We start from the raw sequence: 21,822 nt of genomic DNA, 5'->3' as shown, positions 1-21,822 counted from the left end.
CTAGTCAATAACTCCCCAGAAATGTTTATCAGAGGTTGTTATTGCTATACTGGGAAAATATTAATGTAAAGAAAAATTACTACTTTTTAATATGATGAAAAGTTAAAATTTAAACTGCACAATGACATGAATATAATCTTGTTTTTAATAATGGTTATTTGCAGGAAAACGACGACTAGAGTAACCACAGACTAGGAAGAATTTATTTTCAGCATTCTGTTACGGTTATAATTTTGATTCACTTATGAATATAAAATAATAGAAAAGTAGGGCTGGAAGGGATCTCGAGAGGTCATCTAGTCTAGCCTCCTGCACTGAGACAGGACCAAGTATAGACCATCCCTGGCAGGTGTTTACCTAACCTGTTCTTAAAAACCTCCAATGATGGGGATTCCATAATCTCCCTTGGCAGCTTATTCCAGAACTTAACTATTTTTGTAGTTAGAAAGTCTTTCCTAATATCCAAACTAAATCTCTTTAGCTGCAGATTAAGTCCATTACTTCATGTCCTGCCTTAAGTGGACATTGATTTCAGCCCTCTTTGTAACAGCTCTTAACATATTTGAAGACTGTTATCAGGTTCCCCTTCAGTCCTATTTTCTCAGGACTAAATATGCCCAGTTTTTTCACCTTTCTCCTTTGGTCAGGTTTTCTAAACCTTTTATCACTTTTGTTGCTCTCCTCTGGACTCTCAAATTTGTCCACATCTTTCCTAAAAGTGTGGCGGTCAGAATTGGACACAGTACTCCAGCTGAGGCCTCACCAGTGCCAAGGAGAGCAGGGCAATTACCTCCTGAATCTTACATATGACACTTCTGTTAATACACCCTAGAATGATACTAGTCTTTTTTGTAACTGCATCATGTTGTGGATCACAAATTGAATATGAGTCAACTATAACTCCCAGATCCTTTTCAGCAGTACTAATGTCTAGACAATTATTCCTCATTTTGTAGTTGTGTGTTTATTTCTTCCTAAGGCTGTCTACACACTTGTGGCAGCATTTAGAGTACATGCACTATACATGTAGCTAGGTGCCGCTGTGAAAGGCTCAGGCAGCAGGGAAAAGCTCTGGTAACTCCCTGCTGCAGGAGCCTTTCACTGTGACAGGGAAAGGCTCTGGCAGAAGAGAGGCAGCGGGACACTATACTGCTAAAAATAGTGTCCTGGGGATTCAGGCATGTGTAGGACACTCTACTCTACCTGCCTAAGCCATGCCTCACTGTCTACACTGCTGTTTGTACCCATGCTAGCTGGGTGTGTGGTATCTGTACTCTACATACGGCTGTAAGTGTAGATGTACCTTCAGTGTAGTACTTTACACTGTTCATGTTTGCAGCTTTTGTAGCTGCCTTTGGTAATCCATGCTACATGTTCGCACTTTTGTATAGTCAAAAAAAAAATGAATGTTTTCATTTGTCGGACAAGGTGGGTGACGTAATATCTTCTATTGGGCTGACTTCTGTTGGTGAAAGAGTCAGCTATAGCATTTCAAATGTAGACAAGCCAAAGTTTTCAGGCTACACAGAACTCTTCGTCAGGCGTGGGAAAGGTACTCAGGGCTTGTCTACACTTAAAATGCTACAGCGGCACAGCTGCACTGCTGCTGCGCTTCAGTGTAAACACCATCTATACTGACAGGAGGGGTTCTCCTGACCGCATAGGTAATCCACCTCCTCACCAGGCGGTAACTAGGTTTCTTCTGTCGACCTAGCACTGTCGACACAGGGACTTAGGTCACCTTACCTATGTCGCTCAGGTATGGATGTTTCACACACTTGACCAATGTAGTTAAACCGACCTAATTTTCTAGTGTAGACCAGGCCCCAGAGAGTGTCTTCACAGCAAAGAAAAACCCGAGGCTGGCCCGTGTCAGCCGACTTGGGCTCGCAGGGCTATTTCATTGCTTTGTAGACTTCTGGGCTGGGGTCTGGACTCTAGGACCCTAGCACCCTGGAAGTTTACACAGCAATGAAATAGCCCCTTGAGCCTGAGTGACATTGCTATGTTGACATACCCAGAGTGTCACAGCTAAATACAAGGTGAAACAGATGGTTTAGCATGAATAGTTAACACATTCTGAGACACCATTCAAGGTGAAGTGGCCTGTAACACCTCTGCAGTCATAGGCCAAAAAAGGGGGCAGGGGGTTGCAGCTTGTTGTAATAAGCCATTAATCTGGTGCCTTTATTAAGGCCATTATTTTTAGTGTCTAGCAAAGTTATCAATTTAAGCTCCCATTGTGGGTGCAGGGAGAGACATGCAAAGTGCCTTTTTTCTGTTAATGTACAAGTTTATTTTTCTATGTAACCAATAAAAGCATGTTTTCTTTTGTATGATGTATTACAGGCAGAAGGTTCTTCGACTGCCTCGTCAGGAAGCCAGGCAGCTGAAGTCAAAGGGAATCAAGCCAGTAGTCCACAAATCCCATGTCTGTTGTCAATGCCCACCAGGAACCATATGGATATTACCACCCCTCCATTGCCTCCTGTAGCACCTGAAGTATTAAGAGTGGCAGAACACAGGCACAAGAAGGGATTAATGTATCCCTACATCTTTCATGTCCTAACCAAGGTATGACTCTCAAACTCAGGTATTGTGAAACAGTGATTCTGTAAAGGTAAACACCTGACCAGACCACTATCATGAGGGGTGATGCACACTTGCTCCTGCTTAGAGCTCTGGCCTATTAGCACTTCTAACGATTGGTGAAAAAGAAACTCCAGACAGTAGCTCTAGGAGTGAATTGCACAACAGGTGTCTGACCCTCATTGTTAAAACTGCTTACTCACAAAATAGCTGATTTTTTTTTCTTCTGAATTTTCTCTATTTTTCCCTTTTCTATTTTAAAAAAGTTTGGTGTGTGTGGTGCTTCTTGAGGCTTTGGCACCTCTGCCACTCTCTCTCTGACATTACCTGTTTCAGAATCGTTTAGATATTTATTTTGATGTGATTGTTGTCTGGCTCTCTTGTTCCCCTCACTGTTTCTTTTTCTCTTGGTATACCTGAAGAGAAACAGCCCGGCAGCTTTAAGAAATTCCTCCAGGTGTGGCCATAAAATGTTCATTATGGATAAACATGATTGCTATCTTCAACGCCCGCAAATACATGGCAAGCGGACAGGTCTTAGGGAGATCGCTTGAACATCCCTGCTCTGCACTCTAAGTCCAACAGAAATCTCTCTGGATGGCCTTGGAGAGCAAATCTTCCACGGCAATGGAGGACAGTTCCTCATCTTACTACAAAGAGGCTGTGTCAATGCCAGTTGATTCAGTGTAGTTTTAATGGGATTTCCCAAAGCTATGTGTTTTGGAACTATCAGAGGTCAGCACTATCTCAGTCATTAGAGCCAGTGGGATTCAATGATGCCATTGGCACAACTCTTTGGTTTTGCTTAGTATAGATTCAGAGGACAAGATTCAATCCAAACCTCCCTCTAAGTGCAGGCTGAGAAGATCCTACAACTTGACCCTTCTGACCCTGTTTCATCTTCTCACACTCCTGTTCAAAGCAGCCTAATGCCAATAGTAGTTCCATCCACAACAGTTGTGGCAGCAATAAGTCCAGTCACTGGATCATTAAACATTATTATATTATTCTCATTTATATCCTTAAAGCCAGAATGTCATTTAATTTGCAGATGGACATGCCATGCTCTCTTTGAGGCATGAACTGTCACTTTGCTATGTTTATACAGTGCCTCGCCCAATGGGGATGGGACTCCTCTGTGCAATAGCAATATAGATAATATTATTCCTGGGGGGCATTCTGCGCACAGTATTTTAAAATTCTGCAAATTTTATTTGTCAAAATAACACTACATAATCACACTAGTTTCAATTATTTTGGCAATTTATTTCAAAACCTGTCAGCAAGTATGTCTGTAACAATACAGACACACAAAAATTCCCCCAGGGAGTAGAGAGTTAAAGAAACCCCTATGACAATCCAGTTTCTGTTTCTCTGCCCCTTATCCCTCCCCCCCCAGCCCAGCTGCAGTAGGTGTGTGCGTGCCCTGAGCACAGTTGCTGGAATTTTTCTCCCCAGCGGTATCAGTTGGATCGGCTCCAGCGCCTTCTGGTGCCATGCTCTCATAGCGCCGTTATAAAGGGCCTTGCTGACCCCACTACCCCTTCAGTTCCTTCTTACCACCCGTGATGGGTGCTGGAATCCTTAATTGCTCAGACAGTTCCATGGCAACAGACGTTTCCTAAGATTTGTAGTGAACCAAGCTCACTACCAGTTTGTGGTGATTCCATTCGGCCTGTTAGCCGCCCCACAAGTCTTCACCAAATGCATGGCAGTAGTAGCAGCCTTTCTCAGAAGAAAGAAGTCCATGTATTTTCATACCTCGATGACTGGCTAGTCCAGGGCTGATCCAGAGCTCAAGTGGAAGCAAACATCTGTCTCATTCAATTGACCTTCAGAACGTTAGGTTTTTGTTGAACGTCCAGAAGTCCACCCTTATCCCGATCCAAAGGATGGAGTTCATCAGTGTGGTACTCGACTCTGTGCAAGCAAGAGCTCTACTTCCGGACAATCGGTTTCACTCAATTACATCCCTGATAAGGTCCCTCCAAGCTCATCTGATCACAACCGTATGAAAATGTCTGAGCCTCCTGGGCTACGTGGCATCATGCACATACGTAGTGCAACATGCGAGGCTATGTCTCAGACTTTTCCCAGTCTGGCTGGCCATGGTATACTTCCCCTTTTGTCATCACCTGGACTCAGTGCTTACGGTACCTACCCAGGTCCTCAGCTCACTGTCATAGTGGCAGAACACACGGTATGTGCAAGGGTACCCTTCTCAAGACTTTAACTGTTGTCCCTAGTGTCCGATACATCAGCCCTCGGCTGGGGAGTCCACCTAAGGTCCCTCAGGACTGAGGGCCTTTGGTCCAAAGATGAGCTTTCCCTCCACATCAATGTCAGGGAGCTCGGGGGGGGGGAGGGGGCGGGTGTCTAGCCTGCCAGGCATTTTTACCTCACATGACGGGCAAGACTGTTTTGGTTTTCACGGACAATATGACGGCTATATTCTACATAAACAGGCAAGGCGGTGCACGTTGTTCCCCCCTGTGTCAGGAAGCAATCCGCCTGTGGGAATTCTGCATTGCTCAGTCCATCAGCCTGGAGGCATCCTATCTCCCAGGAGCACACAACCAGCTGGGAGATCACCTCAGCAGGTTTTTCTCCACTCACCACGAGTGGTCTCTTCAGCCAGACATTGTGAGGGACATCTTCCAACGGGGGGGCACTCCCCTTAGAGACTTGTTTGCCACCTACAAAAACAGGAAATGCCACCAGGTTTGCTTCCTGCAAGGTCACAGCCTGGGGTCTTTCATGGACATGTTCCTGTGGACAAGACACCTGTATTACTCATTTCCCCCATCCCACTGATCCACCAGGTTCTGATGAGGATCAAGCAGGACCGAGTGCAGATCATTCTCATAGCTCTGGCGTGGCCCAGACAGCATTGGTTCACCAACCTGTGAGCCCTGTGAGTGGAGGCATCACTAAGGCTTCCACTACACCCAGACCTGATCTCCCGGGACCATCATTGGCTATTCCACCTGAACATCAGCTCTCTTTATCTGACGGCTTGGAAGCTCCATGGCTGAATCCGGAGGAGCGGGCTTGCTCGGAGCAGGTCTGCGAGGTCCTACTGGGCATTAAAAAGCCCTCCACCCGGGCTACTTACCTTGCAAAAATTGAAACTGTCTCCATCTTGTGCTCCCAACAAATTCCACCTTTGAGTCATCTCTACAGCTCATCTTAGGGCTTGTCTACACTTACATTTTATAGTGCTCTAACTTGCTGGCTCAAGGGGGTGAAAAATCACCCCCTTGCGCTCAGACTTGCTGCGCTCTTTAAAGCACTAGTGTAAACGGGCTCCGAGCACTGGGAGCCAATCCCCTTGTGGAGGCGGATTACCAGGAGCGCTGGGAGAGCTCGACCACACTTGCACTTCAAAGCGCTGCCGCGGGAGTGTTCCCGTGACAGCGCTTTGAAGTTGCCAGTGTAGCCATGTCCTTAGAATACCTTTTACAGCTGAAACAACAAGGTCTAGCTCTCTTGCCAGTCAAGGTTCACCTAGTGGCTATCTCTGCCTTCCATCTCAAGGTGGACAACCAATCTGTCTTTTCATACGAGATGGGGAGCCGTTTTCTCAAAGGCCTGGAGAGGGTGTTTCCCCCAGGTTAGAGATCCCATCCTTCCCTGGGACCTGAACCTTGTCCTATCAAATCTTATTGGGTCCCCGTTTGAGCTACTAGCAACGTGTTTGTTGTTACACCTTTCCTGGAAAGTGGCCTTCCTGGTGGATATCACTTCGGCCAGAAGAGTTTCAGCGATCCGGGCCCTCACATCAGAGCCCCAATATATGGGCTTCTTCAAGGACAGAGTCTAGTTGTGACCACACCCATTGTTCCTTCCTAAGGTGATCTCACAATTCCATTGCAGTCAAGCAATCTTCCTACCGGTTTTCTACCCTAACCCACATGCGAATAGAGAAGAACAGCACCCCCACTTGTTGGATGTTAGGCGGGCCCTGGCTTTCTGTATACAAAGGACCAAACCATTCAACAGATCTACTCAGCTGTTCATAGCGATAGCGGAAAGGATGAAGGGTCTCCCCATTTGTGCACAGAGAATCTCATAGTGGATTTATGTTATGTTCTAACACATTGAAACGAATCCAAGTATCTGCCCATGGCATCAGCAAGATGCTAGTGACGTGACTATTTTTCATTTTTAACTACCTAAAGTCCAGTTTGTTTCCCAGGGGTAATGGGTGTCTAACTACACATCTCATGTCAAAGACTTCATTTCACTGCACAAGTTCCAGGACATTGTGGACCAGATTTTCAAAGTTAGGCATAGAAGATTGTTTGCCTATATTTGCACCTGCATAATGTGTTCAAATACCCTGTCAATGATAGCAAATCGAGCGGTAGTAATATTATTTTTATTTATTATATCAGATTTTCATGCACGTAAGATATTTGCATGCCTGTGTTAGGTGTGCACAAATGCACGTGCACAGTTGCACTCCCTGACTTTCTAGTCCACAGTGTCTGGCAGAAAGGATGTGCCAGAATCAGCAGGTTTCAATGAGGATCATTAATACTTGTTGTTAACACAATGAAGGAGTCCTGAGGAGTGTAACAGGTATATCTCCCCTTAAATCCGGGAACCTGAGGTCTCAGTGGTCTCAAACTAAATGGAGAGTTGGGCTGAGATTTTCAAAATGTTTAAACACCTGAATAAGCATTCTGATTTTCCAAAGTGCTGAGTACCCTGCTGTTCCCAGTGATTTTAAAGGGAGCTGCTGGCTGCTCAGCACTTCTGAAAATCAGCCCACTTATTTAAATTATAAATAAGGATTTATGTTCTTAACTTTAGGCACCTTTTTTTAAATCTTGGTCTTCTGCATTGCATCTGAGTGACAACCCTCTGAGTGTACTAGCTCAGTGTCATTCCAGGGTACTGGCCCATCTGTGGTGAAACTGAGTGCAAATAATTTAAGCATGCTTATAGCTTTTTAGATCCAAGCAAAGGGGCAGATGTAATACCTACTTTTAGAAAAGAAAATATCTTGCATCTATTTCTTGGTTAAGAATTAATATAGTCACAGGAAATCCACACTTGCTTTCCTTTCTTATAGAATTAGGAAATTATATATTTTTCATCTCATTAAATTGACTTTTCAGTATTAGCAACTCTTAGTATCCAGGACTCCAGCAGATACATGCACGCTGTCCTGCTGTTTGCTGGCAGTCAGGAATTTTGCAATAAGACTTCTCTCAGTCACACATAAGGCACGCATTCTGAAGTGTGGATCTGTTGTGACTACAAATCTAAGAACTAGAATTGCAGGTGAGTAGTTTTCTTTGTTGGTTTTATGGATTATTATAGGTGGTTACGGAATTGATCCCCCCCCCCCCCCCCCCCCCCCACTGCCTGTAAGCATATAGGTGGGTGTGGCTCTCCCTCGCTGTCCTCTCTGAGGGAGGCCACGCCCCTTTGCTACCCACGTAAATGGGGAAATTAGCGGTCTCCGGCCCCAACCCATAGTTCAGGGGCCAGGCCCTCAGCCAGGGCTGGAGCCCCAGCAAACAGTCTAGAGTGCTGGTAGGGGTTGAGTGCCCAGCAAACAGCTTAGGGTGCTCAGGCAAAGGGTGTCCGTGGAGTGCAGGCCTCCTGACCTCAGGAGGGGGAGTACTGTGACCTCAGGGTTGGGGTGGCAGGGGGGATGCCAGCCCGCCCAACTCCACTGCATCCCAGCCCAGGGCCCTAACAGTGGCAGAGTGATCTGCCACTAGGTCAGTGGGGAATCCACCTGCAACACACTGACCATGTCTCCAGCGTCACCACAGCAAGAGAGTAATCTGGTTCCCCATGGCTACTTCCTATACTCCCCTTTGGTGTACCTGCATCCAAAGGTCTTCCGTAGGGTTGCCAACTTTCTATTTGCAGAAAGTTGCCCCGCCCCTGCTCCGCCCCTTCTCCAAGGCCATGCCTCTGCTCACTCCATCCCCCCTCCCTCTGTCGCTCACTCTCCCCCACCCTCGCTTGCTCATTTTCACTGGGCTGGGGCAGGGGGTTGGAGTGTGAGAGGGGGTGAGGGCTCCAGCTGCAGGTGAGGTCTCTTGGGTGGGGCCAGAGATGAGGGGTGTGCAGGAGAGGGCTCTGGGTTGGAGTGTGGAAGGGGATGGGGCCAGGGATGAGGGGCTTGGGATGCAGGAGGAGGCTCCGGGCTGGGGCAGGGGGTTGGAGTGCGGGAAGGGGTGAGTGGGCCAGGGTGGGGCCAGAATGAGGGGTTCAGGGTGCGGAAGGGGGATCTGGGCTGGGGCAGGGGGGTGGGGCGCAGGAGAAGGTGCGGGGTGTGAGCTCCGGGTGGCGCTTACCTCAGGCGGCTCCCGGGAAGCAGTGACATCTCCCTCCGGCTCCTAAGTGGAGGCGTGACCATGTGGCTCTGGGTGCTGCCCGCACCTGCAGGTGCTTCTCCCTCAGCTCCCATTGGCTGTGGTTCCTGGCAAATGGGAACTGCTGAACTGGCATTGGGGACGGGGGCAGCGCACAGACCCCTGTGGCCCTTCCTTCACCTAGGAGCCAAAGGGAGATGCCGGCAGCTTCCCAGGAGTTGCGCGGAGCCAGGTAGGGAGCCTGTCTGCGCCGCCAACCAGACTTTTAATGTCCCGGTCAGCAGTGCTGACTGGAGCCACCAGGGTCCCTTTACAACTGGGCGTTCTGGTCGAAAACCAGACACCTGGCAACGCTAGTCGTCAGGCGTCTCCCCGGGATACACTGCAAGCGGCAGTCCCAGCAACTCCTCAATGTTGGGCATGTCATGCAGTCCTGGTACCTGGCGGTCTCCTCAGTACAGCCAAAGTCTTCTGTGGGTTCCGGCTCCAGCAGTGGTCTGGAAGCGTATGCCTCCCTCGGCAGCTTCTGCTCAACTGAGCTGCAGGGCCCACCTCTTATATTTCCTGTTCCTGTCCTGCCCTTCTGCTTTCGGTGTGGCGGCCTAGGCCTTCCAGGTTCCCCACACCCGGGGGCATCTGGCTCTCCCACGCTGTCAGTCTCTGAGGGAGACCACGCCCCTTTGCTACACTGCCCCATTCCTAAGGCTTGGTTACCCAACAAAATAGATACTCAAAATCAGTTTTACAAAAATGTGCATCATGCTCTAATGTTTGATTGGAGGTTGGAGAAAATTATATAAACTTGCCCTTCCCCCACACATTAAATATAAAGCGTACAAATAAAACCTAATACAGTAAAAGCTGCGTATGCACTTTAAAAACCGCGTTATCCGGCACTTTACCAACCAGAAAGTTCTATAAACCAGCATTTCTGATCTTCATTGAAAGTCCGGTTTATAGTCTGTTTGGCGTGGGGCCGGCAGGTTCTCCGCGTGGCTCCCCTGAAGCAGCAACACGTCCCTGCCACTCCTAGGTGGAGGAATGGCCACGAGGGGTTCAGAGTGTGGGAGGGGGTGTGGGTCTGGGGATTGGGGCGCTGGAGGCGGTGCAGGGCCTGGGCTCTGAAAGGGAGTTTGGGTGCGGGAGGGGGCTCGAGGCAGGGGGTTGAGGTGTGGGAGGGGTTTCGGGGTGCCGGATACAGGCGGCGCTCACCTCGGGCAGCTCCCCGCAAGCAGCGACCTGTCCCTGCTGCTCCTAGGCAGAGGCGTGGCTAGGCGGCTCTGTGCACTGCCCTGCCCCAAGCGCTGACTCCGCAGCTCCCATTGGCTGGGAACTGCAGCCAGTGGGAACTGTGGGGGCGGCGCATGTGGGCAGAAGCAGTACGCAGAGCCGCCTAGCTGCGCCTCCCCCTAGGAGCAGCAGGGACAGGTCGCCACTTCCGGGGAGCTGCCCAAGGTGAGCGCTGCCCGGATCCGGCACCCCCTCCCGTGCCCTGACCCCTTACCGCAAGCCCCCTCCCACACCCAAACTCCCTCCCAGAGACCATGCCCCGCACTCAAACTCCCTCCCTCTTAGTTAACCGGAATTTTTCACTTACTGCCCCCTCCCCCCCCAATTCCCCCAACATGCCGGATAAAAAAGCTTTTACTGTACTTGACTTACACACAAAAATGCTTAGCAATGAAATTTTTTTTTTTTTTTTTTTGTAATTCACGGACGACTTGTGGATAACCACATTGCATATCAAAAACTAAAACTGTATGCATGCGTTTCTCTTAACTTGTGAGCACGGATCCTAGAAATCCGTTTGCTGTGGAAAATGCGGAATATGCGTTTTTATAGAGAATTTTTAGGTTTTACATTTCGTGAAAAAAATGAAAATATATACTAAGTGTTAATTAAATTTTACTGAAAGTACCAGTGTCGCTTATTCAGTGCGCATAACCTCTTCTTCTTACGGTTAATTTTTTTGAATGCTCTTTAAATTTATAGTGGAACCCCGTTTATCTGATCGACCAGAGGCAGATCGGATAATCAAAAATTGGGATAATCAGGAGGATTGGCAAAGAACTTTGTATCTCTTATTTTAAGATGGGGTCGGGGGGTTGGGCGATCAGCCCTGGGCGGCTGGTGATCTGGTTAATACGGAGAGCTGGATAATGGAGGCTTGGATAAACAGGGTTCTATCATGGAAAACTAGGATTCCTGTTTGTGAGTTTGCCTCCATTTCTAAATTATATAAACAGTGCACAATGAAGTTTAACACAAATTTCTGTGCTGACTTCAGGTATCTACTATATATATAAAAATTTGGATTTTAAGTACTTGGTAGTAAAATATCTCCCATCTAAAGCTTTGAGCACCCTTGATAATCTTTTAAAAATACACTAAACAAACCTATCAATTACCCTGGCAACAACATAGATATAACAATTTGCATAAGTCTACCAAAATCAGCAAACCAGGCACTTAATTTTGAGCATCCAAATCTTCTGTTAATCTTTGCATAGCTTTTTTTTTTGTCATGGAATTCTGTTTTGACAAATATATGTTTAGCAATGTATTTCAGTACAAAAATGGACATTAATGCAGTGTAATGATTGAGAATTGAAATGTGTAAGTGTACCTGCATCAGAGTTTAGTTTTGTATTTCGTTGTTTCAATTCTCAACCATAACATGGCATTGATACACTTTCTCCATTTACTTTCCTTATCCGTAAAAGGAAAACACAGAAGCAAATGTCTGATTAATTTCTTTATGCGAATAGTCAAATGCTATATTTGATGTTGTTGTTTAAATGTACTATCTGAATATGTGATCATAGAATGCAGAAAAGTATCCAAGCAATTAAACATCAAAAGAAGAATTATCCTAAATTGTGAGGAATCTGTTCCAGCAATAAATAAATAAATAAATTTAGGGACCCCTGCATTGAATACAGTAGGGCAATCAATATTTAAAGACTGATCTGTTTGTTCAGTTAATAGAAATGATATTTGACATCTGCAGGCAGAGTCCAATGTGTTATATGATTACATTGCCATGTAAATTGTTGCATAATTGTGGATTATTTTTAAATGGCCACATAATTGTTTTCCAGAATCTAAAGCTTTCATTTGTCTATAACCCTCATGTTTATAGGGAAACCTTAAAAACATAAGCTGAGTGTAACTGATGCGATGTTTTCTGAGTTTGCCAAGAGCCTAAAACAAAGGTCTGGGAGGTATGAACTTCATTGTTCATCTCTTGGATGTGAACACTGAAGTCTGTTGACTGTTTAAATTACCATTTTATCAGAAACCGTTAACTAATATGCTTATTTGTCATTGTTGGATGTAGTGGCAAATATTGGGGAAGGATGCAGTGGAGCAGCTAGTTGCTACCAAGGATTATTACTCTCCCACTTCCAAAATTAAAAACACCTCTGCCCTTCCCCTAAATGGAGGGGAGGGTACACCGTTCATCCCCTTCCAAGTACCAAAAGCCTTGACTACTTCCTGGGTACCAAATACAAATTTCATACCTTCCTGGGTACCAAAAGCCTTAATGACCCCCTCCCCAGTTTCCAAAAAACTCCTGCGTTTCCCTGCCAATTACTACAGTACAGTTACTTTGTCTGTACAACAATCTGCAGCACACTGAAAACCTAAAAACTGAGAGGAAGGGGATTGAGGTAACAGTATTGTGTCATGTTGGTTATCTTGCCATGTGACTTCAGGGATGTTGCTGCTGCTTGGAATACAGCTTGTAAGGAATTTAATTCAAAAGGAAAAGACAAAATAAAGTTTTAATTGTGGGTAAAGTAAATGAGTGTATATATAAACAAAATATTGAATACTTGTATTCATTGATGTGTAATATATAATATGTAATACTATAGAGAAAATTGGGATTCTAACATCTTAAATTGAAACTCTGTGAGGGGAAAGGTAAGTTAGTAGTGAATGCTTTTAATTTTCCTAAGAGTCCTATTTAAAATAAAAAAGTGGGGGGGGAGTGGGTACAGGTTGGTTGACCCTGCTGGAATCTTACTAGGGACATATACTACTCTTGTGCAGTTCACATTGGTATTGGTGGCATTTCTGTGTGTACTTGACGGACAGTAGTCTACGACCCTACAGAAATTATTGGTGCAGACTTTGTCAGAATAGAATAGGAATAAGGAATAGTTAAGATTTAAAATTCTTAACAGGTAGAAAGTGGTATTAGTTGTTTGCCTGGTATCTCTTAGTTGCCTGTTTCATTTTAAGTGGTCTCTTACTGCATTTGTGAACCCCTTATGCTTAACAATTTGTCCCAACTTGTATTTAGCTTAGACACTCTGGTTACATTCCCCAGACCTAAAGAAGAGCTCTATGAAGCTTGAAAGCTTGTACCTTCCACCAGCAGAAGTTGGTCCAATAAAAGATATTACCTCACCTACCATGTCTCTTTCAGTAAAAATAAACACAATCAGCCTTTAAAGCCATGGGGGTGGTATAATTTGTGGTAAGCAGAGAGAAGTTTGCAGTTGAGCTTCTGTCAAAACATACATTAAAATCTACTTTGCTAAATTTAACTTATGTTTGTCCTTTTAGAAGGGAGGAGTAACTTTTGTTGTTGAAACAGTTTATAGATGCTTATATGATAGGTTTATGGGGAAAATAATGACATAACCTAACACCATCTAGTGATCTTCGTTCTTCTGTGTGTAGCAGATTTCAGTTTCAGTACAGTTTCCCTAATTTCAAAATCTGAAGACAAGGTAACATGTATGGGCTAATTTAAGATTCTGCCTTGTGTAAATCCCTCCCCCCCCCCCCCCCCAAATTAAAAAAAAAATCACACCATGGTCCGTGGAATGGAAGACTGTGATTTTCTAATTCCAAGTGTTCAAATGCTTATTGATACAGTATTTTTATAAGTAGGGATGTATGAATCTTTGATTTTAAATACAAATCCAGACATCTTAAAATATGAATGAATCAAACATTGATCTATAGAACAGAGTAAGTCTGAATTGCCACAGTCCAAGGACATTGCAGCTGATGCGTGGACCTAGAGTAGTATAACTCGGATGTTCCTCAGCCTAACGTCTACTTGTATTGCTAGTAAATTTACAGACGAGCCTTTATGTGACACTGTACTGTTTTGACAGCAAGCACACAGGCACTACTATTTCTGATAACTTAAAAAATATGCTAGAGGCATTGTAGATGGCAAAAACCGGCAGCCTTGTTCATTATGGAAACACTGTTAACATTAAAACAAAAACAAAAAAAGCTTTCAGCAATTGTAATATTTATAGAATGAGCTGTTTGTACACACCCTGTAACTGTGCATTCATGATGATGATTTATTGAAAACTGATCAGTACACGGTGGTGGTTGCATTACTCCATTACACTCTCCAAAATCTATGACAAACAGAGGGATATAGGATTGTCTATAGATTATTTGTTGAGGAGATGGTCAGAAAATATAAACCTGCCTTGATTGGAAAACTACTCACCTTGTAATTCTCTGAAGATCTCAGCAGCATTTGTCATGTAGAAAACTCCGCAAGTTCTTACGATTTTTATCCTCAAAGAGCATGTATAGTCTGGCATGTGTGCTCTGCCCTACTCAGCATGGTCTAACAATAAGTATTTCAGGGGTTCCAGAACATTCTCCCCATATCTTTTAAGAGCAGGAAGCAAGAGCTCCGCCCTAACCTTCTAATTACACCAAGATTGCAAAAAATATTTCTTCAAAGTGACTAACATCAAAGCTCAGAAATGGGCAAATGAGTAAGCACTCCTACAGAGGGTAAACATATTCCTTTCTATTAAAAAACCACCAAACTCTTGAAGGGAGGCATATGGGTGTGTGTGAAGTAAGATACAATCCTCAAAAAATCAGAATGACAAACAGGTAGAGAAAAGAGCAGGGGAGAAAAAAGCATATCCTAGAAAATATCCGATATGACCACTTAATGGCTTGTAGGATGTGTCCCAAGAAATGAATGTACTTTGTGATTCTCTAGCTTCACACGAATCAGGTCATTCTAATATGTAGTCAGACAGCCACACAGACATGATCCTTGTGGGAAAACCTTGATTAGGGCACTGATGTCAAATGAAACTAGAAAGTTGAATGGACTTCTTACACTCGCTCATTGAGCCAAAATGACTTTACACAAGAGAAAGTATTGAGATACCTGGAATACAGTGGCTCAAAATGGGCATTTTTTAATTTGCTCTTTACTCCATGAAGACTCCAAGCCATGGGCGACTTTAATAAGGAGTTGAAGTGTCAAACCCTGTAAAGAGCCTGACCTCATAAAGGTTGGGGAGACATTGATCTACTTTTGTGTTCTCCAAGAGCCCCCAAATGTATCTATGGTAGGAAGAGAGGTTAGTGATAGTCTGAGACCGAGTAAAGAAAATAGTCCATGTCTAGGTTAATAAGTGATACATCTGGGCCCATTTGTACCGCATTAGAAATTTGCTATAAAAATTCTTCCATGTTAGGGCTTGTAGAAAGCAGTCAGGTTTGACCACTTGCATAAAGACACTATGCTTGCAGAGTTCTACCCTGTCAAGAGCCACACTGAAATAGGGGGAGAACAGATACTAACATTATGACATCCTTGTAAAGTAGATAGAATTTATCTCCCACATTACAGCGAGCAGATTGAGACAGAGAGTTAAGCAACCTGCCCCAAGCCAGTACATCCAGGGAGTAGAGTTGGGAATATAACTCAGACAGTCCTGGCCCTCAGCCCTGTACTTAATGCTGCCCTTTCCCAACAATTTTTATCTACAAGAAGCGCTATACTTATGTAATTGTATTAATCCTTTTTCATAGTGAACACAAAAGTAAGCTATGCACTTTATTTTTATTTTAAAATTATTGTATATACACCTTATGTATCTTTTCAGTTTATACAGCATTTTAAATTAAATTGTTCACTTAGTGCTTAGTATTCAAAACTTAGTGAAAGCCACACAAGACATTAAATGGATAGCTAAATAGTGTTACTTAAAGCATATTTTAATTACAAATATACTTCTAACTTTTATAAAGCGGCTTTTACTGATTTTCAAAATATTGTCTTATCTGACTTTTCCTATTAAGTCTTTGAATACAATTGGCTAGCATTTGGGATCCATTTAAAAAAAAAAAAAAGGCAGATTCATCATATCCCTAATTGTTTCTTTACTGGTAAAATGCTCAATTTTGAATATTTTTGCTATATTAATAATATATTTCTTGGCTATTTAAAAAGCTTTGCGTCACCTGCATAATTGTGTGTGTCAGTGACTGAGAAGCAAAAACTTATTTCAAACTGGGCGGGAACTACAGAGGGAAGATTTTCAAAGTCTCTAAGGTATTTAGGAGCATATGATCAGTGAGACTTGTGCTGCTAAGTCGCTTGTGATTTTGAAAGTAGTCCCTAAATTCTAGCTTAACTCTTGGCATCTGTTCTTCAAATATATCTTTTGTATTGATTAAATATATGACTGAAATGGTTTTAAAGCAGGATTGTGTTAGCATACTTTTATGTTGAATGGAAAATGTATATATACATATGTGCAATATTATTCTGCTTTCTTCCACGCAAAGGGTGAAATCAAAATTGCTGTTTCTATTGAAGACGAAGCCAACAAAGACCTGCCTCCTGCTGCTCTGCTTTATAGGCCAGTTCGTCAGTATGTTTACGGAGTCCTGTTTAGTTTGGCAGAAAGCAGAAAGAAAACTGAAAGACTTGCTTTTAGAAAGAACAGACTTCCACCAGAATGTATGTACTCTAGCCATCATTTTTCTCTTCAAAACTCCATAATCTTATGCACATTTTCAGCATGATCAAAAATTAGAGTAATTATTAGGCTTTCATGAATGTCACTGAGATAAAATTTTAATGTTCTGTCAAAAATTGGTCCTTATAAATCAATTACTTTATAATCTTTTTTCTTACTATATTTATTTCCTTTAATTGTTTAATGAATATAAATAATAGGAGTCAGTAAGCAAAATTGGAGGTTTATAGTTGGAAAACTAACATGAAAAAAATGTACAGTCTGGCTACTGCCTGACTTTTTCTGAATAGTCTGTCATTTTTGGTCCTGGTATGCTCTTTAGATTCAAAGTATTATGTTAGGACTTGAATGTAAGAAATTTCTCTTCCTCTTTCACACAAATATTAAAATAGTTTTCACAGAAATGTTAAATGCATATGTCAAATGAATATGTCAGCTTTCCCTGTTTTTCCCCTCTGCGTTTCCAGAATACACTGTCTAGTATATTTCCGCTGAATTTAGTTTTGTGTCTCTTTTTAGCTTGCAAATGTTGACACATGAAAATTTAATTTTTATTACACTGTAGTTTGCTTAGGCTTCAGGTATAACAACTTGGTCATAAACCAACTAACAATTTAAAAACTACACTTTTTTGTGAGTAGATTTGTTACAGGGGCTTGCTAATGCAGTTAAAAGTGCTAGTGCTGACATTAATCAGATGTACACATTTTCAAATCTGTAGTTGCCAGTTATTCATTTCATTTGAGGAAATCCCAGTTTATATATGGAAAGGTTTTCTTAATGTCAAACACATACCAAAAAGTGGTTGAACCTCTGTAACAAGATCTTGGGAAGGTTAGGGAAAGGCAAAGTATTAAATAGATGATTGTCAACAGGAGAAAAGGTAACATATTTATTTGTAGGATTCTGCTGTCAGTAGACTAAATTTAAAAAGCAAATATTTAGACTTGTTTGTTGTGAAGATGTCCTTTGCAATTTTCATGTCTAAGGCTACATACAGTAATCATTTGTATGCCTTATTTTCATTTACACCTCTTCCTCCCACCAATTTTTAGTTGGAACAAGCTATTGTGAAATATTTTGTGACTCGTAGAGGCAGGAGGAGAATGTTTCACTGAGATTCAAAAGTCATAAAGTAAGAAATAGTTTGAAATAAGTAGTCAGATTACCCCTTTTGTGAGTCTTTTTTTTTTTTATCCGCCTTTCTCAAACAGAATAATTTCCAAACCCACAAGTTCACACACATAGATTCTAAACACGCTTGTGTTTAACAGAGTTTTAGGAGATTGGCTTTGAAATAATAAAGTTCTTTGCAATGTTCATTGTTGCTGACTTGGATTACTGTCCTTGAAGCTGCTGTATAGATTTACTTACAGTTTTATGCACCTAAATAGCTAAAGTGCTTAAAGCAGTAAGTGCTGAAACCCTTAACTATCTTAGCTTTATGCAGGTTTCCTTTTTTCTCTTGAAAAACTGCAGAGTTCCCTAGAGTTTTTGAGCTACCTCGCTGGGCCCCCCCTCTTCCCTCCCTTAGTTTATACTGCCCTTCAGACTTTCCTTAGACTGTGGAGGCAGAAGTTGCTGCTGACTTAGCTCTCACTATCCTTTGGTGTTCCTAATGAGGGTGGTGCCGTTAACAAGGAAATAGGGGTACCAACTCTCCCTTTTGATTTCCTTAAACTTTTATGTTTCTAGAAGTAAAATGTCTTCTATTTCAGCCAGTTAAACATTTATTGACCTGCTTTAAATTTCTGAATCACTTCTATTGGCTACAGTCATTTGCTTCTATGAGTAGAAAACTCCTAGCAGAGGCTCGCTTTTTCTTTTAATGTAGGAAATTCTCATGTGATGATGTGTGTTTATTGCAGTAGTATCCCAGCGCCCCAGTTGTGGTTGTGGTTCTTATTGTGCTAGGAGCAGAACCTGTAATTAAGACACAGAACTTGAGTTCAAGAGAAGTTCAGTTTTCTGCTCTGCCCAAGCATGTTGGTGCAAATAAGGATTATTTTTTTTACTAATATAAGTAAGAAATACAGTGGATTCTGCTTAATAGCAATCCTGATATTAATGACTTCCGGTTAATAGCAGCATTTTGCCAGGAACCAGTCCTGCCCTATTTACTTTAATAATATTCGGATATTGGCAACAGGTTTGTAGCGTATGACAACTTTTTGACATGCCTTTCTTGCCTGCAACACTGCAAACCTGCCTGCAGCTGGGAGGGGAGGCTGCAGACAGAGCAGCAGCAGGAAGGGGAGGGCTGCAGCCTGGATACTGGTGGCTCTCCTTGGGGGGTAGGGATGCTGGGGGCCTTCAGGACTGCATGGTACCTCTGTGCTTTCCAGGCTGTGCCCTATTCTGGCACCAGGGGCCTGATCTCAGCATGTCCCAGTGCTTCTTTCCCTGGCTGCAGTCCCATAAACCTGCTTGTGGGGCTGCACCTAGGGAAGGAAGAGCTGAGAAGTGCTGAGCACCAACTGCAGACAGGTTGTGGGGCTGAAGGGAGAGGTACCGAGCACGTTCTCTTCCTTGGCTGCAGCCCTGCAAACTGTCCACTTATTTGCAGCCTCCAGATAATAGCTTCTTTTTGCTGGGAACCGAGAGGTTGCTAATAAGTAGAATTTATTATAATGTTAATAAGAACCTGCAGTTTCTGAAGAGCTTAGAATCTAAAAAGACAAAAATTAAAGGGTAGAGGCAAGAGATAAAACATACAAGCAAAGTGCTCAGAGTTTTGATGGTTACGTGCTAATTTCTTGTATGTTTTTTTCAATTTAAAGTATTTTTATTTCTTTATTTTTTATTATGGTGGCCAGGGGTATGGCAAAATGGGATGAGTAAAGAAGATCATAAGAACATAAGAAAGGCCGTACTGGGTCAGACCAAAGGTCCATCTAGCCCAGTATCTGTCTACCGACAGTGGCCAATGCCAGGTGCCCCAGAGGGAGTGAACCTAACAGGCAATGATCAAGTGATCTCTCTCCTGCCATCCATCTCCATCCTCTGACGAACAGAGGCTAGGGACACCATTCTTACCCATCCTGGCTAATAGCCATTTATGGACTTAGCCACCATGAATTTATCCAGTCCCCTTTTAAACATTGTTATAGTCCTAGCCTTCACAACCTCCTCAGGTAAGGAGTTCCACAAGTTGACTGTGCGCTGCGTGAAGAAGAACTTCCTTTTATTTGTTTTAAACCTGCTGCCTATTAATTTCATTTGGTGACCCCTAGTTCTTGTATTATGGGAATAAGTAAATAACTTTTCCTTATCCACTTTCTCAACATCACTCATGATTTTATATACCTCTATCATGTCCCCCCTTAGTCTTCTCTTTTCCAAACGGAAGAGTCCTAGCCTCTTTAATCTTTCCTCATATGGGACTCTCTCTAAACCCTTAATCATTTTAGTTGCTCTTTTCTGAACCTTTTCTAGTGCTAGAATATCTTTTTTGAGGTGAGGAGACCACATCTGAACACAGTATTCGAGATGTGGGCGTACCATGGATTTATATAAGGGCAATAATATATTCTCAGTCTTATTCTCTATCCCCTTTTTAATGATTCCTAACATCCTGTTTGCTTTTTTGACTGCCTCTGCACACTGCATGGACATCTTTAGAGAACTATCCACGATGACGCCAAGATCTTTTTCCTGACTCGTTGTAGCTAAATTAGCCCCCATCATGTTGTATGTATAGTTGGGGTTATTTTTTCCAATGTGCATTACTTTACATTTATCCACATTAAATTTCATTTGCCATTTTGCTGCCCAATCACTTTGTTTTGTGAGATCTTTTTGAAGTTCTTCACAATCTGCTTTGGTCTTAACTATCTTGAGTAGTTTAGTATCATCTGCAAACTTTGCCACCTCACTGTTTACCCCTTTCTCCAGATCATTTATGAATAAATTGAATAGGATTGGTCCTAGGACTGACCCTTGGGGAACACCACTAGTTACCCCTCTCCATTCTGAGAATTTACCATTAATTCCTACCCTTTGTTCCCTGTCCTTTAACCAGTTCTCAATCCATGAAAGGACCTTCCCTTTTATCCCATGACAGCTTAATTTACGTAAGAGCCTTTGGTGAGGGACCTTGTCAAAGGCTTTCTGGAAATCTAAGTACACTATGTCCACCGGATCCCCCTTGTCCACATGTTTGTTGACCCCTTCAAAGAACTCTAATAGATTAGTAAGACACGATTTCCCTTTACAGAAACCATGTTGACTATTGCTCAAGAGTTTATGTTTTTCTATGTGTCTGACAATTTTGTTCTTTACTATTGTTTCAACTAATTTGCCCGGTACCGACGTTAGACTTACCGGTCTGTAATTGCCGGGATCACCCCTAGAGCCCTTTTTAAATATTGGCGTTACATTAGCTAACTTCCAGTCATTGGGTACCGAAGCCGATTTAAAGGACAGGTTACAAACCTTAGTTAATAGTTCCGCAACTTCACATTTGAGTTCTTTCAGAACTCTTGGGTGAATGCCATCTGGTCCCGGTGACTTGTTAATGTTGAGTTTATCAATTAATTCCAAAACCTCCTCTAGTGATACTTCAATCTGTGACAGTTCCTCAGATTTGTCACCTACAAAAGCCAGCTCAGGTTTGGGAATCTCCCTAACATCCTCAGCCATGAAGACTGAAGCAAAGAATCCATTTAGTTTCTCCGCAATGACTTTATCATCTTTAAGCGCTCCTTTTGTATTTTCATCGTCAAGGGGCCCCACTGGTTGTTTAGCAGGCTTCCTGCTTCTGATGTACTTAAAAAACATTTTGTTATTACCTTTGGAGTTTTTGGCTAGCCGTTCTTCAAACTCCTCTTTGGCTTTTCTTATTACACTCTTGCACTTAAGTTGGCAGTGTTTGTGCTCCTTTCTATTTGCCTCACTAGGATTTGACTTCCACTTTTTAAAGGAAGTCTTTTTATCTCTCACTGCTTCTTTTACATGGTTGTTAAGCCACGGTGGCTCTTTTTTAGTTCTTTTATAGTTCCCCCCTTTGAAATTAAAGGCCACAGTGTTGTGCAGTTGCGGTGTTCTTCCCACCACAGGGATGTTGAATGCTATTGTATTATGGTAACTATTTCCAAGCGGTCCCGCTATAG

The 21,822-nt window shown here is 42.9% G+C and overlaps 1 protein-coding gene across 2 annotated transcripts in view; it reads left to right on the top strand.

Annotated features, from left to right (window-relative positions):
- The window catches only part of FAM120A (family with sequence similarity 120 member A), a 115,254-nt gene that overhangs the window by 47,220 nt on the left and 46,212 nt on the right, over nt 1-21,822 (top strand). The window contains exons 9-10 of one of the 2 annotated variants that reach the window (XM_065408666.1): nt 2,350-2,574; nt 16,518-16,692. In XM_065408666.1, the coding sequence (XP_065264738.1) occupies nt 2,350-2,574; nt 16,518-16,692 (400 nt within the window). Of the gene's footprint in view, nt 1-2,349; nt 2,581-16,517; nt 16,693-21,822 lie in introns of those variants that run through there. The other variant, XM_065408667.1, reaches the window with a different exon arrangement.

This window comes from Emys orbicularis, chromosome 7, assembly GCF_028017835.1.
Source record: "Emys orbicularis isolate rEmyOrb1 chromosome 7, rEmyOrb1.hap1, whole genome shotgun sequence".
NCBI lineage: Eukaryota > Metazoa > Chordata > Testudines > Emydidae > Emys > Emys orbicularis.
Note: the sequence above shows the minus strand (reverse complement) of the source record. Positions and strands in the feature narration are given on the sequence as shown.